The 13,295-nt window shown below is 40.1% G+C and overlaps 1 protein-coding gene across 1 annotated transcript in view; it reads right to left on the minus strand.

Moving 5' to 3' along the window:
- Window positions 1-2,139: 2,139 nt before the first annotated feature.
- The window catches only part of LOC131983618 (serine/threonine-protein kinase N1-like), a 30,361-nt gene continuing 19,205 nt past the window's right edge, over window positions 2,140-13,295 (minus strand). Inside the window, exons 12-22 of the mRNA XM_059348374.1 lie at window positions 12,344-12,434; window positions 9,171-9,262; window positions 8,746-8,818; window positions 7,588-7,679; window positions 7,280-7,456; window positions 7,091-7,153; window positions 6,178-6,254; window positions 5,070-5,212; window positions 3,805-3,912; window positions 3,373-3,453; window positions 2,140-3,297 (exon numbers count right to left, since the gene is read on the minus strand). Of these exons, the coding sequence (XP_059204357.1) occupies window positions 3,094-3,297; window positions 3,373-3,453; window positions 3,805-3,912; window positions 5,070-5,212; window positions 6,178-6,254; window positions 7,091-7,153; window positions 7,280-7,456; window positions 7,588-7,679; window positions 8,746-8,818; window positions 9,171-9,262; window positions 12,344-12,434 (1,201 nt within the window). The 3' untranslated portion in view covers window positions 2,140-3,093. The remainder of the gene's footprint in view (window positions 3,298-3,372; window positions 3,454-3,804; window positions 3,913-5,069; window positions 5,213-6,177; window positions 6,255-7,090; window positions 7,154-7,279; window positions 7,457-7,587; window positions 7,680-8,745; window positions 8,819-9,170; window positions 9,263-12,343; window positions 12,435-13,295) is intronic.

Genomic DNA, 13,295 nt, shown 5'->3' on the forward strand with positions numbered 1-13,295 from the left:
AGCCGGACAGAACTTGATGTTCACACCAGATACAAGTCCAGTTATGGTGGCTGTGCAACATGCATGCACACTGACTTAATTAGCTGTCATTATTTGCTGTAGATTAAGCATGCAGCATTAGTTAGAATTGAACCAACTGACCCACCCAAAATGTTTTTCTACCTCCAGTTTCCATGAATAATTCCAAGAATGTTTTTAATAATGATCATTTCAGGATGCCATTAACGATAACAGCTGGGACCCGATCTGGCTCTGCATCAATCTCAGCAGTTACTGTATTTCATCTAACATCAACCCATTCAGAGATGGAAAATATTTTGCACAAACTGCTGCAAAGCTGGATAGATTTTGTGAGCACTTCCTTTTTTCCCTTTTTTCTGATCCCCTAATCAATGTGAGCTTTGGAGAGTTCGGAGAATTGATGTGGGCATCAGCTGATGCAGCTTAATGCTAAATTCACAGTGCTGGTGTCAATGTGACCCTTAGTTGTGACACACATCAGCAGGCAGCGGCACACATTGTTTTGCCTCTTACATAATCACTATTAAAGCAACTATGTCAGCAGTCTGATCTTGTTTTTCTATGTTGGTGATTACAGGGCATTATGTCAAGGTTATTGTATGTGAACAATATGACATAACCAACCATGAGGTAGATAGAATTGAAGGAACATTTTCAGGTGTTGAACTGTTAACTGTTAACTGTTACACTGTTAACATCTGTCACATCTGTAATCCCATAATGCAGCCTTTCTAAGAATCCATCTATTTCTCTGTGTGCATCAAAATGACTTACAGAAACACAGTATTAGCCCAAGGCCGGAAGTTCTCTGCCTGAGATTGGAAAGGAAATGAAATTTTGTCATATCCTGTTGTCATAAATGCAGAGCTCTATCTCAATTTAGACTATATCTACTACTCCCATTGTCTTCAAACAAGATTTGTAGAGCTATATATATATTGAGACAAAATCCCTTTTAATACTCTGGAATTATCTGTCCATGCAGCAAGATCATTTCCCTCAGATTTAGTGTTTTTATCTTGTTTTTAGACACACCTTTTTGCAGTGCATGCTCCCAGCCCTATATTTCTCCATATTTTTATACACTTTATGCTCCTAGGTAGGGACTGAGGCAGAGGATTATGGTAACCTTTACTGCACATCTATTTTTGAAGTGCAGATGAGAGGTAAACACTCACACTTTGCGCCCTGGTTATAATAGCTCAAAGTAGTTTTATACATGCTGCTGAAGCCCACCTGATTCCTTTCCACTCTGTTCTCACAATCCCTACCGCCCAAAACCCCCCTTTTCTTTTCCTTTTTACCTCTCCATTCTCTCTGTTTGATTACATGATCTGTATCAGTGCATGAAGAGACAGCTCCCCCACTCCCCTGGTTCCCTTCTGTCTCCCTGAGTCCTCTTCACTCTCATCCATCCATCCATCCATCCATCCATCCGTCCATCCATCCATCCGTCCATGAACACAATGTCTCCCCACGTCCCTTTGCCTCATCTTCCGTCCCCCATCTACCCTCATCCTCTCATCGATATAGGAATGAAAACGGGTGTGTGAAATGACTGTAGGTGGTTATTGTTGACATTTTATTTTTTAAATGTATTATTACTATTTTTCTTTTTTTGTGTGTTGTTGTTGTTTGTTTGTTCATTGTTGTCTCATTATGACTACATGGGTCTATGTGTACTTATGCGTTTGCAAGTTAATAACAAGTTATGTATGTTAATAATGGTAATAACAAGTTTATAAACTACATTACTATGTGTTATACATACATATATATAAATATTATTGTTGTTGTATAACTGAATATAGTAAATTAACATAGGGAGAAGGGGTGGGATTTAATAAGCTTTGGCTTCTTCCCACTCCTTTTGAACACACATAAGTGTTGAGTCTTGTTGTTGTTTCATTTTGTGTTGTTGTCTTGTATTTATTGTTGTTCGTTTGTTTTTAAATGTTCATCTTTTATTTTGTGTTCAAATAAATTCTCCATCAATCAATCATCCAGTCCCCCGACCCTCCCCTCCTTCATCATCTCACATGGCACTTTTCTGAACTCAAATCTGATCAACTGAAAGAAGAAAACACCAATGACAATAAATGGATCAATGCTTCTGCGTTGGGTTCACATCTTTACTGAGTCACAGTTCCAAATTTCACCAGCAAATGACAGAGGATGAAACACAGATGGGGAAAAAAAATCACAAAAAGAACACAATTTGTAAAAGCTTTGTCATTGAAAAATTATTGTAGTTAAAAACCTGTTTGTACCGAAAGACAGTGGAAAGATGATGACGAGGTGTGAGAGACACAAACAGCACATGGCCTGACTCCGTCTCTGTTAAAACCTATCTTGCTCAGCGTTTTTTTGTGACACAATAGACAAGCAGCAGCTCTAAATTTTCTCTTTCCTCTGGCTCCCCCGTGTGTTCATGTCCAGGTGGTGCATGATTGCAGCTGTTGTGGATACATTCATGACTGAGGCAGGGACACCGTACACAAGGAAACACACTTAGCAGCAACAAACAGCAGATAAAGGGACAAGAGACGAGAGCAAGTGCAGGAAGAAAAGAGACAAACTGCTTCTTGTCAGAATAATCACTTTTAACTGTGATTTAAAGGCTCTCTGAGCATTTCAGTACAACTGATTATTTGATTATGCTTCAGTGGACAAACAGCAGGATCCATCATCTCATTTTCCATTTGTTACATAATCTGAATTATCTTCGTTATCATCACATCCTCTAAAAGCCACGCAGTGTCACGGATCTGCAGACCTCCACAGGTCAGTAGATTTGTAACAGTGTGTGTGTGTGTGTGTGTGTGTGTGTGCGGCACGCGATCAGACTCCACTGGAATGTGTTCACACACACTTGGCCCAGCCAGTTCTTTATCCCATCGCATACAGACTGAGAGAAAGAGGTCAGAGTAAGAGTGATCCTTGCCTCTCATCCCCATCAAGTTCCTCTCTCCCTGTTCGAGACAGAGCGTCAGCCTTCACTTCTCCGTCTCCTTTCAGAGTCTGTGGCTGGCAGTGGGCAGCTAATTACCCTGTGACCCCTGACCCCTGACCCTAGCAGAGGTCCGAGACGTAGTCAAAATCCTTGAAGTGGTCCTGTTCCTTGCGGGAGAGGGTGCGGCGCTCGCGGGGCGGCGTGAGAGCAGGAGCCTCGGCTGTGAACTCCACGTCAAAGTTGCTGACGTCTTCTTTTCCTCCGATGCTCGGGACGAATGGGGGCGGGACCTTCCTCTGGAGGAGAGCCTCCCAGTCCATAGTCTAAATAACATTTATAATTAGTTTTTCCACCAAAATGCACTCTCAGCAACATTAGGATTAAAATGAGACACTCACCCTAAAGAAGGGCTGTTTTTTGACGTCTTCTGCATCCTTTTCTCCAGAGCCCAGGCGCCTTTCGGGGTTCCTTCTCAACAACTGGCAACCGAGAAACAAAAAGCAACAATAATACAGTATTCTTTGTTATTTAAGTGATAATTTTCTTAGATTTGCATATTTTCAAAATTACAAGCAAACAAGAAGAAAGGTCGGTAACACTTTAGATTAGGGAACACATATTCAACATAAATTAGTTGCTTATTAGCATGCAAATAAGTAACATATTGGCTCTTAATTAGTCATTATTAAGTAGTTATTAATGCCTTATTCTGCGTGACCTTACTATACAACCAGTAAGACATTAACTGGCCTAATATAAAGTTTTACCGAAAGGTCAAATAACAGAGAGAAAGGAAGTTAGTCAGGAGCAGAAAGTTTATGGAGCCTAACCCGTCTCATGATGCCGATGGCTTCAGTGGAGAGGAAGCGGGGGTAGCGCACTTCATCGTTCACGATGCTGTCGAAAACCTCCTCCTCATCATCACCTGGGAACGGGGACTGAAAGAAACCAGCAGTTTGCGTTGCATTACATTTAATACCTGTATGACCTGTCTCTTACAGCCTCAACTTAATTATATATGGCAAATATTTACAAGCTTATCACATTTTTATTCCCCCCTTCTGGCACACAGGTGGAGGCACACGTCACTGTCCCACTGTGTGAGTTTTTCAGGTACCTTGAAGTTCATATTAAAGGCCAGCTAATGTAAACTTGTGTTCCTCTACAGGAAACAGGAAAATAATGCCAACACCAAGACCCATCCATCACTACTGATAATACCGTGGCGATGACAGGTGTGCCCACTGGATGATTAACCGTAGGCTAAGGCGGTAGAGCACAGCAGCCGCCACCAGAGGTCAGTCTCTAGGCAGCTTCGCTCATTAACATGGTGATTGACAGGACTTTAAAAACTAAAATGACTCTGTCCCTGTTTGGGTTCAACCCTTGTGTTGTCTTAGGGGTCAAAAATGACCCACTGCAATGTTTACCAGCAGAGGAAACTCCCTTAATGATATATTTTAAACTTGAAATTCAATGATTTTTCCTCGAATGACCCCTATATGAGAAAAATTCAAACATTGCCTTAGTTCGTATTTCCATGAAAGCTGTTCACCAACAGGGTACAAATCTTGTCTTAGGGGTCATTTTTGACCCGGCAGCTATAAAATCATTTTCATACCTAAAAAACCATAAAAAATAAGCATGCTGGCACATGTTCACGCACGCTTACTAAAAAGTTATGTTTACACCTATGTAGTACCTTTAGTAATAGAAATAAACCCTTACTTTAAAAACAGTAAACCAATTATGACAGGTGTGTTAATAAAAATGAAAAAAAAAAAAACTATTAAAAATCCAGTTTTTCTGCTCTGTAAAGAGGGAAAACCTCAATATCCACAAGGTTTGTGATGGGTTGTTTCTACATGTAAAATAGTTTTGTGTTATAAAAATTAAATCAAGCTGCTTCTTTTTAATGAGTGAAGGTGACTCTTAGGACAGCTGGTGCATACAGAAAGTTAAGACAACACAAGGTTTAAGGTTTAATCCTGATGATTTTTGTCATTTTATTTTTGCAAGTTTAATGGACTGCCTCGAAGAACAACAGAGAGATGCTGATCAGCAGCTAAAAACTACTACAACCTTATGTTCTTACCTCACCGACCAACATCTCATAGACGAGCACCCCGAGGCCCCACCAGTCCACTGCTCTGGTGTACGATGTGTCCGTCAGCACCTCCGGGGCCAGAAACTCTGGAGTCCCACAGAATGTACTCGTCCTGTCCCCATAGCCCATGCCTCAGGAGGAGAAAAAAGACAGTGTGAGGGTTGATTCTCTTCTCGGGGTGAAGACTTGATTTGGGAAATATTGTAAAATTAATTATGTAAACTAAGAAAATCGATTTAACCCTCTATTGCACGAGTTTGCTATATGGCAACTATTATTTTATTAATTAACCAACTACCTCCTTTTAAAATATATTTTTCAAAAATCGAATATTATTGAAAATAGGGATGCAACTAACGATTATTTTCATTATCGATTAATCTGTCGATTATTTAAACAATTAATTGATTAGTTGTTTGGTCAATAAAATGTTGAAAAATATCAATCAGTGTTTCCCAAACCACAAGATGACGTCCTCAAATCTCTTGTTTTGTCCACAAACCAAAGAGATATTCAGTTTATTGTCATAAATGAACAAAGAAACCAGAAATATTCACATTGAAGAAGCTGAAATCAGAGAATTTGGACTTATTGTCTTTAAAAAACTGCTCAAACCAATTATTCAATTATCAAAATAGTTGACGATTAATATAATAATCGATTATTGTTTGATTAATCTAAAAATTGTTACAGCACTAATTGAAAAACATTATTTTTAATAATATTAAAAAAAATATTAATATTACATTTTTTAAAATTATTTTTCAATAATCAAATATTATTGACAAAAAATATAATATTTTTTGTAATAATTTTAACAATATTATTATTAAAAGTTATAATAAAATATATCAAACATGTTACAAGCTTCCCCTATTGGTTATGATCTGTATTTTCCTTTATTTATGTTTCTTCAGTTTATATTCCCTGACTCTTAATTATGTTGGGACCCTTTCCCTAAAGAGCCTTATTTGAACCTAATTTGGGGGCTTTTCTGGGGTAATTCAAGCCATTGTAGGTCATAAAAAAAAGATTAAAACATCCTTAACATAATAATAAGTAAATGATAAATGATAAATAAATAACAGTTGCTCACCTTCTTTACAAAGCCCAAAGTCTGCTATCTTCACAAAACCCTCTGTATCGAGCAGCAGGTTGTCTAATTTAAGATCCCTGACAAAAAAAGGAAGTAGATTTATGGCAGATTATGGCCCTCATTTATCAAAGGAGCGTAAAAACGAGCGCAGATCTGAGCATATATTTGGTCTTACGACAGGGTTCACGTGTGATTTATCAAACGATCGTATCTTTCCAATCACAGCGTGAGAATGATCGGCTGTTAATGAATGTGGTGGCTCAAAACAAGCGTAATTTAAATACCACGCCCTGATATATATAATATATATATATAATATATACCTGATTCAGATGGCTCCCCTCGAGAGTTTATGACACTGAAGGATGCAATACGGCCAAAAAGAGGATTTTTACCCCCTGAAGTCACTTTATTAGCAAAGTGCACCGTTACATTAACAACAGGAGGAAATAGACATTTTACAGAAATACGCAGCGACGGAGGGTTATGAAATAAAAGTACTTATAGTTATAAACTCAAACAAGTTCAGTGAATATTTTACATTTGGAGCACGGACTTAAAAGTTTAATGTTTAAGTTTAAATGTTTTAAAGTAAGTTTAAATTCCAAAAGAAGAGGAATTTCTCAGAGGCAGAAAGTGAAACGCGGACGTCCAACAGCTGCAACAGAACAAACGGTTTTGTTCGACGTGTGGACTTCACACTGACTCAAACCTGCGTACACGAGCTGAGAGCAGACTGAGATCTGATCGTACCCTCCGCTCACGTCCACATTGATAAATGCAGAGCCTTGAGAAGAAATGATCGTACGCCCACTTTGCGCTCACTTTCTGTCGTACGCTCGTTTGATAAATGAGGGCCATTGAGTGCGAATAAAGATGGAGTATGTATCCAGCAAAGTATCTAAGTACTCACCGGTACACGATCTTATGGTCATGAAGGAACTGCAGACCTAAGACCACACAGGCTGAGTAGAACCTGTCAGATAAACAACAGACGGAGAATTGAACATATTGAAGCGTCATACGATCACGGGTGCACAGACTTGGACACACATTCATCCTGCTTCTTGTTTTTAACATACACACACACAGTGAAACTCACACAGCACGTGGCTCAGAAAAGACGTCGGCATGTATGTGCATCATGAGGTCTCCTCCTGCCGTGTACTCCATGACAAAACACACATGTTCTGGCGTCTGGAAACATGCAAACAGGTTGACCAGGAAAGGGTGGTGGGAGCCGTTGACGGTCTCAAAGATCCGCTTTTCACACATCAGACTGGAGACAGACAGACAGAGTGGAGGACGTATGAGACACTAGTTACTGTACAAGGTGTAATTTATGAGGTGAATGAGCTCTGTCATGTAACTGAGACATTGAGGTCACAAAGTGTTGTAAAATACATTTACCTTTCCACTTCATCCCTCGCTACAATGTCTCCCTTCTTCAGGGCTTTGATGGCGTACAGGCTGCTTGTCCTTTTGTACTCTGACAGCAACACCTGAAGAAATTTAGTTTTTAGGAATTGTCTGCGAATATCACGAAGGGACCAAAACATACAGTTAGAGGTGTGAATCAGCGTATCGGCCCCACGATGCGATTTTAGCCTGATACTTGAGTCACAATACGATATAATTGCGATTACAAGCATTTTGCGATATGGTGAGAATAGCGATACAATATATTGTGATTTAAGATTACTGGATTAAGATTACTAAAAAGAGATTACTGTCTCCACTACAAGTTAGCCCCCAGAGGGATTTAGAGACTCTGGAGGTGACGTATGGTTTCCGCCCTTGCTAACCGTGCACAACGTCAGCAGCTGAAAGCAGCATGGCTAATTATGTACAGCATTGTAAATTAACCGACATCGCTAACTGTGCACTGAGTGTCCGGTGCTTGTTGTAAACAAACAGAGATTGCTAAGTGAACACCTCCTGTAGCAGCAGCACATACACACTGTACTGCTACAGAGCTAACTGCCTCTTAAGAAGAGTAAGAAGGAGTCGTTGGATTTGTCTCCAGCCCCTTTTAGAAAAATAGTCGCTAAGGGGGTCTGAAAAGTCGCTAAATTTAGCAACAAAGTCCCTGAGTTGGAACACTGTTTCGCCGGCTTTTACAAATGGCGTTTGTTGTTGTCGTGTAGAGTACTATGTCACATCCTGCTTAGTGATCTATCCAATCAGCAACCAGGCTGTTTTCAGCGGAGAAAAAAGACCCTGCTCTTCCACAGGAACGAAAAAAGTCCAGACAAAAGCCGGCTCCGGACTGCTCGTATTCAAATTAGGGAGACCCTTCTCATTCCGGGTGTTGTCCGGGTATTACCCGGTAATGGAAACAGCCCTAATTAATACCACTATATTCCCCAGCTAATCACAAACTTGGCCTGTCTGCTGTTTGGTGCTAAATGGGTAGTGTACACTGGGTTGATCACAGCTTTTTGACTGCTGCTGCTGGGTGAGAATGAATCCAATCATTGATTATAATGCAGAGTGGGTTTCTAGAAAACTAGAAAATATTATGATAGTTTTTTGTTCATCTTAGAGGAAAAAAAAAAGTGTGTCTACCTTCCCAAAGTGGCCCCTGCCGAGCACTGCGATCAGTTTGAAATCCTGAAGGCACAGAGGGCCTCTGCTTGGTCTGAGGGAGACAATAAAGGCAGATTACAGGCACTGCACACAACATAATATTATGTCATATTTAAATGTGCCACACAGCATGTCAAGCCTACAGCACATCATGTTGTATTTTGCAGCAGCAGAAGTATTTCTCATTAGGGCTGACATATGCTGTAATCCACATTAATGATGACTTGGCTCTGCTAGCACCTGTTAAAAAAAGAGGTGACAGCACAAGAGCATATTGTGTGTGGGGGTGTGTTTCTGGTGTCAAGCTGTGTTGGCCGCAATGCAAAAACATATACTCAGGTGGTTTCTCTCTTTCAGTGTGTGTGTGTGTGTGAGAGAGAGATAGGTCCCCTTTGTGTTTGCACCTGCGTAAAGAGTTCTGGGACATCGATCTGGTTGGCGGCTCGTGAACAGGGACATCCGGCGTGGACGGGGGCTCGATGACCGGCGTCTGTTCCTGTGAGACGAAGGAGGAGGAGAAGGGAGGGGACGAAATTGAAATTGGGTGATGAAATTGAACGGGTCACGGCTTATAAATATTAAGTGATCACTATTGATCAGAAGCTGTCTTTTAAACCCCACATTGAAAGCGTTGTGACAAAACTGAAACTAAAATTAGGATTCTTTTTCAGAAATAAATGCAACTTTTTTGCCTCTACTGGATTACGGTGATCTGCTTTTCATGAATGCAACAACTCTTAAGAGTAATTAAGGGATATGACTGTCATTAACTTGCATTGTAGCGAAATCCGTGTCAGTTTCACGGAAATTTGAGTGATTCCGTGGCTATTCCACTGATTCCTGTGAGACCGTGTTGGAAATGTAGGAGTCTGTCCAGACTCCAAAGGGTTAATCTCAACGAGACTTTTACCTGGTTAAATAAAAGATATATATAAATGAGAAGAGCAGTAAAATGAGTGTATTAAGAGGGTAAACGACAGAAAATGAGGGAGAATTGAGGACAAAATGATTCGCTAACATCTGTAACGACCTTCAGTCACAGCAGACAAACATTTAGTAAGTGAAGCTCATGGTGAGTGGTTGCCAGATCCCCTGCTGGCTCACTGCCTCACTCCTCCCCTCCTTCCTGTCCACTCCACTCCTTGCTCAATACTAATTAGTTCTCTAAAAAACATCAGAGTAATTAATCCCATAATACTTCAACCCCGTTGAACACACCATCTGCCACAGGCCCTCTGACTCTCTCTGTGTTCGTCTGCCGCTCTGCTCTCGAAAATTCAAATTTGCTTTATTGTTTTGACCATAAATAGCTCTGCACTACCAAATCCTGTGAAAGTGTTACAATTAAATAAACTGCAATGAGTTATGAAGTGGTTACGATACTGTTGACTCTATATGACCTACATAAGCAAACAACCATCAGTAAGAAGATTGAATATTTAATATATTTATGCTTAATGCCTCTCACCGGATTTACCACAAAATCAGATGAAAATATTAAAGTCACACAGACCGAAAAAGCCTATATTTACAATTTCACAGTGAGTAACTTTACAGTGAGTTGAATCTAATTTTGGGGATGTTTATAGATAATAAATAAGGTTGTAAAACTCTATAAAGTTAACAACAAATCTGTGTGTTGGTCTCTTATTCTTCCATACATGAATCACTGTATGTACTGTAGTATATATCAATTTTTATTTACATAAATAAAAGATAAAAAAAATTGAACTGACTCTTAATTAAATCAAAGGATCTTAAATTCAGAGATGAAGATGTATGCATCCAAAAAGTTGCTTTAAATGAGAAAAAGTCAATAACATTTCAGAGGAATGTGCATGTGCAGAGAACAAACATTAAAAAAATGTAGTGAGGAACTGAAAATGCACACGTAACAAGTTTTAAAAATAATCTTATAGACAAATATAAAAAAGTAGGACCAGAATGGCATGTCAGCATTAGTATGGTGCTTAAAGTGTAACATGCTGTCTGACTTTTGATGTCAAATAGGTGTGTTTTGTAAAAAGGTTTGAGGCAATAAGGTAAAGCTTCTCCCTGTAACATGTGTACAGTGCCCAGCGTCTTAAAGGGATAGTTCAGGATTTTGGACATTAAATTGTATGAAATACTTGCCAGTAGTGTTGTGGATGCAAAGCTGTCATCTTACTTTCTGTTATCTTACTTTCTGTCTGAGTTCTGGCCGGTTCTCATTGGAATGAAGTGAATTAGTGACCTTTTAGTGTACACGTAGTTTTGTGGAGTAAAACCTTGTAGTCTTATTGTGGCCCTGGCAGCTAGCTGGGACTATTTATTCTATGATCAGAACCGGCCAGAACTCTGACAACCGGACCTCGGAAAGTAAGTAAACAGCTTTGCAGCCACTATACTACTGGCAAGTATGTCATAAAACTTAAAGTCCAAATTCCCTATCCCTTTAAACTCTACATTTTGCCAAGGTCAAGTCTAGTTTTGTGTTCCCCTAGCTCAGGAGTTGGCAAACTTTACTAACCAAAGAGCCATTTTTGGACAAAAAAAGAGAAATAATGTTGGAACGGAGCCACAAAATTTATTTTGAGCCTCACGATGAAGGTGTAACAGCCTACTAAGGCTAAATTAGCCTACCAACATTACTAATAAGTAATAATGAGCATTTATTAATATAATTTTGTCAGAATGCAGCAAGGAGCCAAGTGCAAATGAGGCTGGACCCCAAATAAATATCTCAGGAGATCTGGATTCGGAAGCTAGTCTAGCTAGAGAAACTCAAAACTAGACTTGAAGTTGACAAAATGTAGATGTTAAGGTGCCGGGCTGTAGACGTTTTAATATTGTTAATAGAGAAAACAGAAATAACTGTTCATGTCCCCCATTTTGTTGTCACAGCCAAAGGGAGCCACTGCAGATGGCCTTAAGAGCCACATGTGGCTCCGGAGCAGCAGGTTGCCCACCCCTGATCTAGCTAGACTAGTTTTCGATTCCAAATTTGCACTTGGGTCCTCACCTTGGTCATTCTGATAAAATCATATTGATAAATGCTCATTATGACCTATTAGTAATGTTGGTAGGCTAATTTAGACTTAGTAGGCTGTTTCATCTTAATTATAAGGCTAAAAAATAAGGTTTCTTGGCCAAACTTTTTGTTTATTTTCTTTTATCCTCCAGTTAAACTTCCTTTGTTCCTTTTTTTAAGATTTCCCCTCCCCTCCTCTTTCTCTCTACAGTCTTTCCTCTCCAGTCATCGCTCCCACATTATCTCCCTCTGCAGTTTGTGTTCTTCACACTGGGAAACTAACACGGATTTGGCCTTGATCAAATTAAAGCTCCCCTCTATCCAATTATGTCTCATTAAAGCTGTCTCCCTGAGTTCTTAGTTCTCCATTCCTCTAATTATTCCTCCTCCCCCTGCTATGGCTGTCTTAAATTTCACTGCAGACACAGTGCAGTGGCCGATGACTGGAGCACTGTTCCCCAGCCAAAGGCTGCAGGTAGGAAGTGAGCTAAACAGTAACATGATAGTGTAAAGATGGCCATCTTCACCCCGTCTGAAACCTTCTGTCTGCTTCCTCCTCTCACTCACCAAAGGAGCCGGAGCGTCAACCACGTCTCTTCTGGTTTCAGCTTTGGGAGGAGAGTCGCTGCCCAGATTCAGCTTCTCCACCGAGATCTCTCTGCAGACACACGCACACACACACACACACACACACACAAACACACACACGCACACACACACACACACATGCACACACACACACACACACACACACACACACACACACACACGCGAGTGCAAAAACAAGACACAGTCGCGCACGCACACACACACGCACAAACAGATACGCACAGAAAGTCACACACAGACACACACACACACACACACACACATACACATAGAAACACACAGACACACATACACAGAAACACACAGAAAAACACACACACACACACAGACAGACGCGCACAGAATGTCACACACACACACACACAGAAACACACACTCACACACACACGCAGACACGGAACCACACAGACAAACAAACAGACACACATACACAGAAAAACACACATTAACACACAGACACGCACAGAAAGACACACACAGACACACAAAGACACACATAAACACACAGACACACAGACAAACACACACAGACACACAAAGAAAGACATAGAAACACACACACACACACACACACACACACACACACACACACACACACACACAGAAACACGGACACACACACACACAGAAACACGGACACACACACACACACACACACACAAACAAATTAAAGCCCGTTGCTGAAACAGTAGTGGTCCTCCTCCACAGTGTTAATGTGTGAAATTAATTCTCCATGAACAATAAACTCTATTGTATGAGCACTTTGTCCAGGTGTTGATGTTTTAAAAGCTTGAGGTAACTCAATTTTAATGTAGATACCACATCATTTGTGAGCTTTGTATTGAGGTTAATTGATTTAATAACAAAAATGAATGAATGACACCTCAAATGCCAAAAAGTAATGGTACAG

This window comes from Centropristis striata, chromosome 13 (assembly GCF_030273125.1).
Source record: "Centropristis striata isolate RG_2023a ecotype Rhode Island chromosome 13, C.striata_1.0, whole genome shotgun sequence".
In the NCBI taxonomy this organism is placed as follows: domain Eukaryota; kingdom Metazoa; phylum Chordata; class Actinopteri; order Perciformes; family Serranidae; genus Centropristis; species Centropristis striata.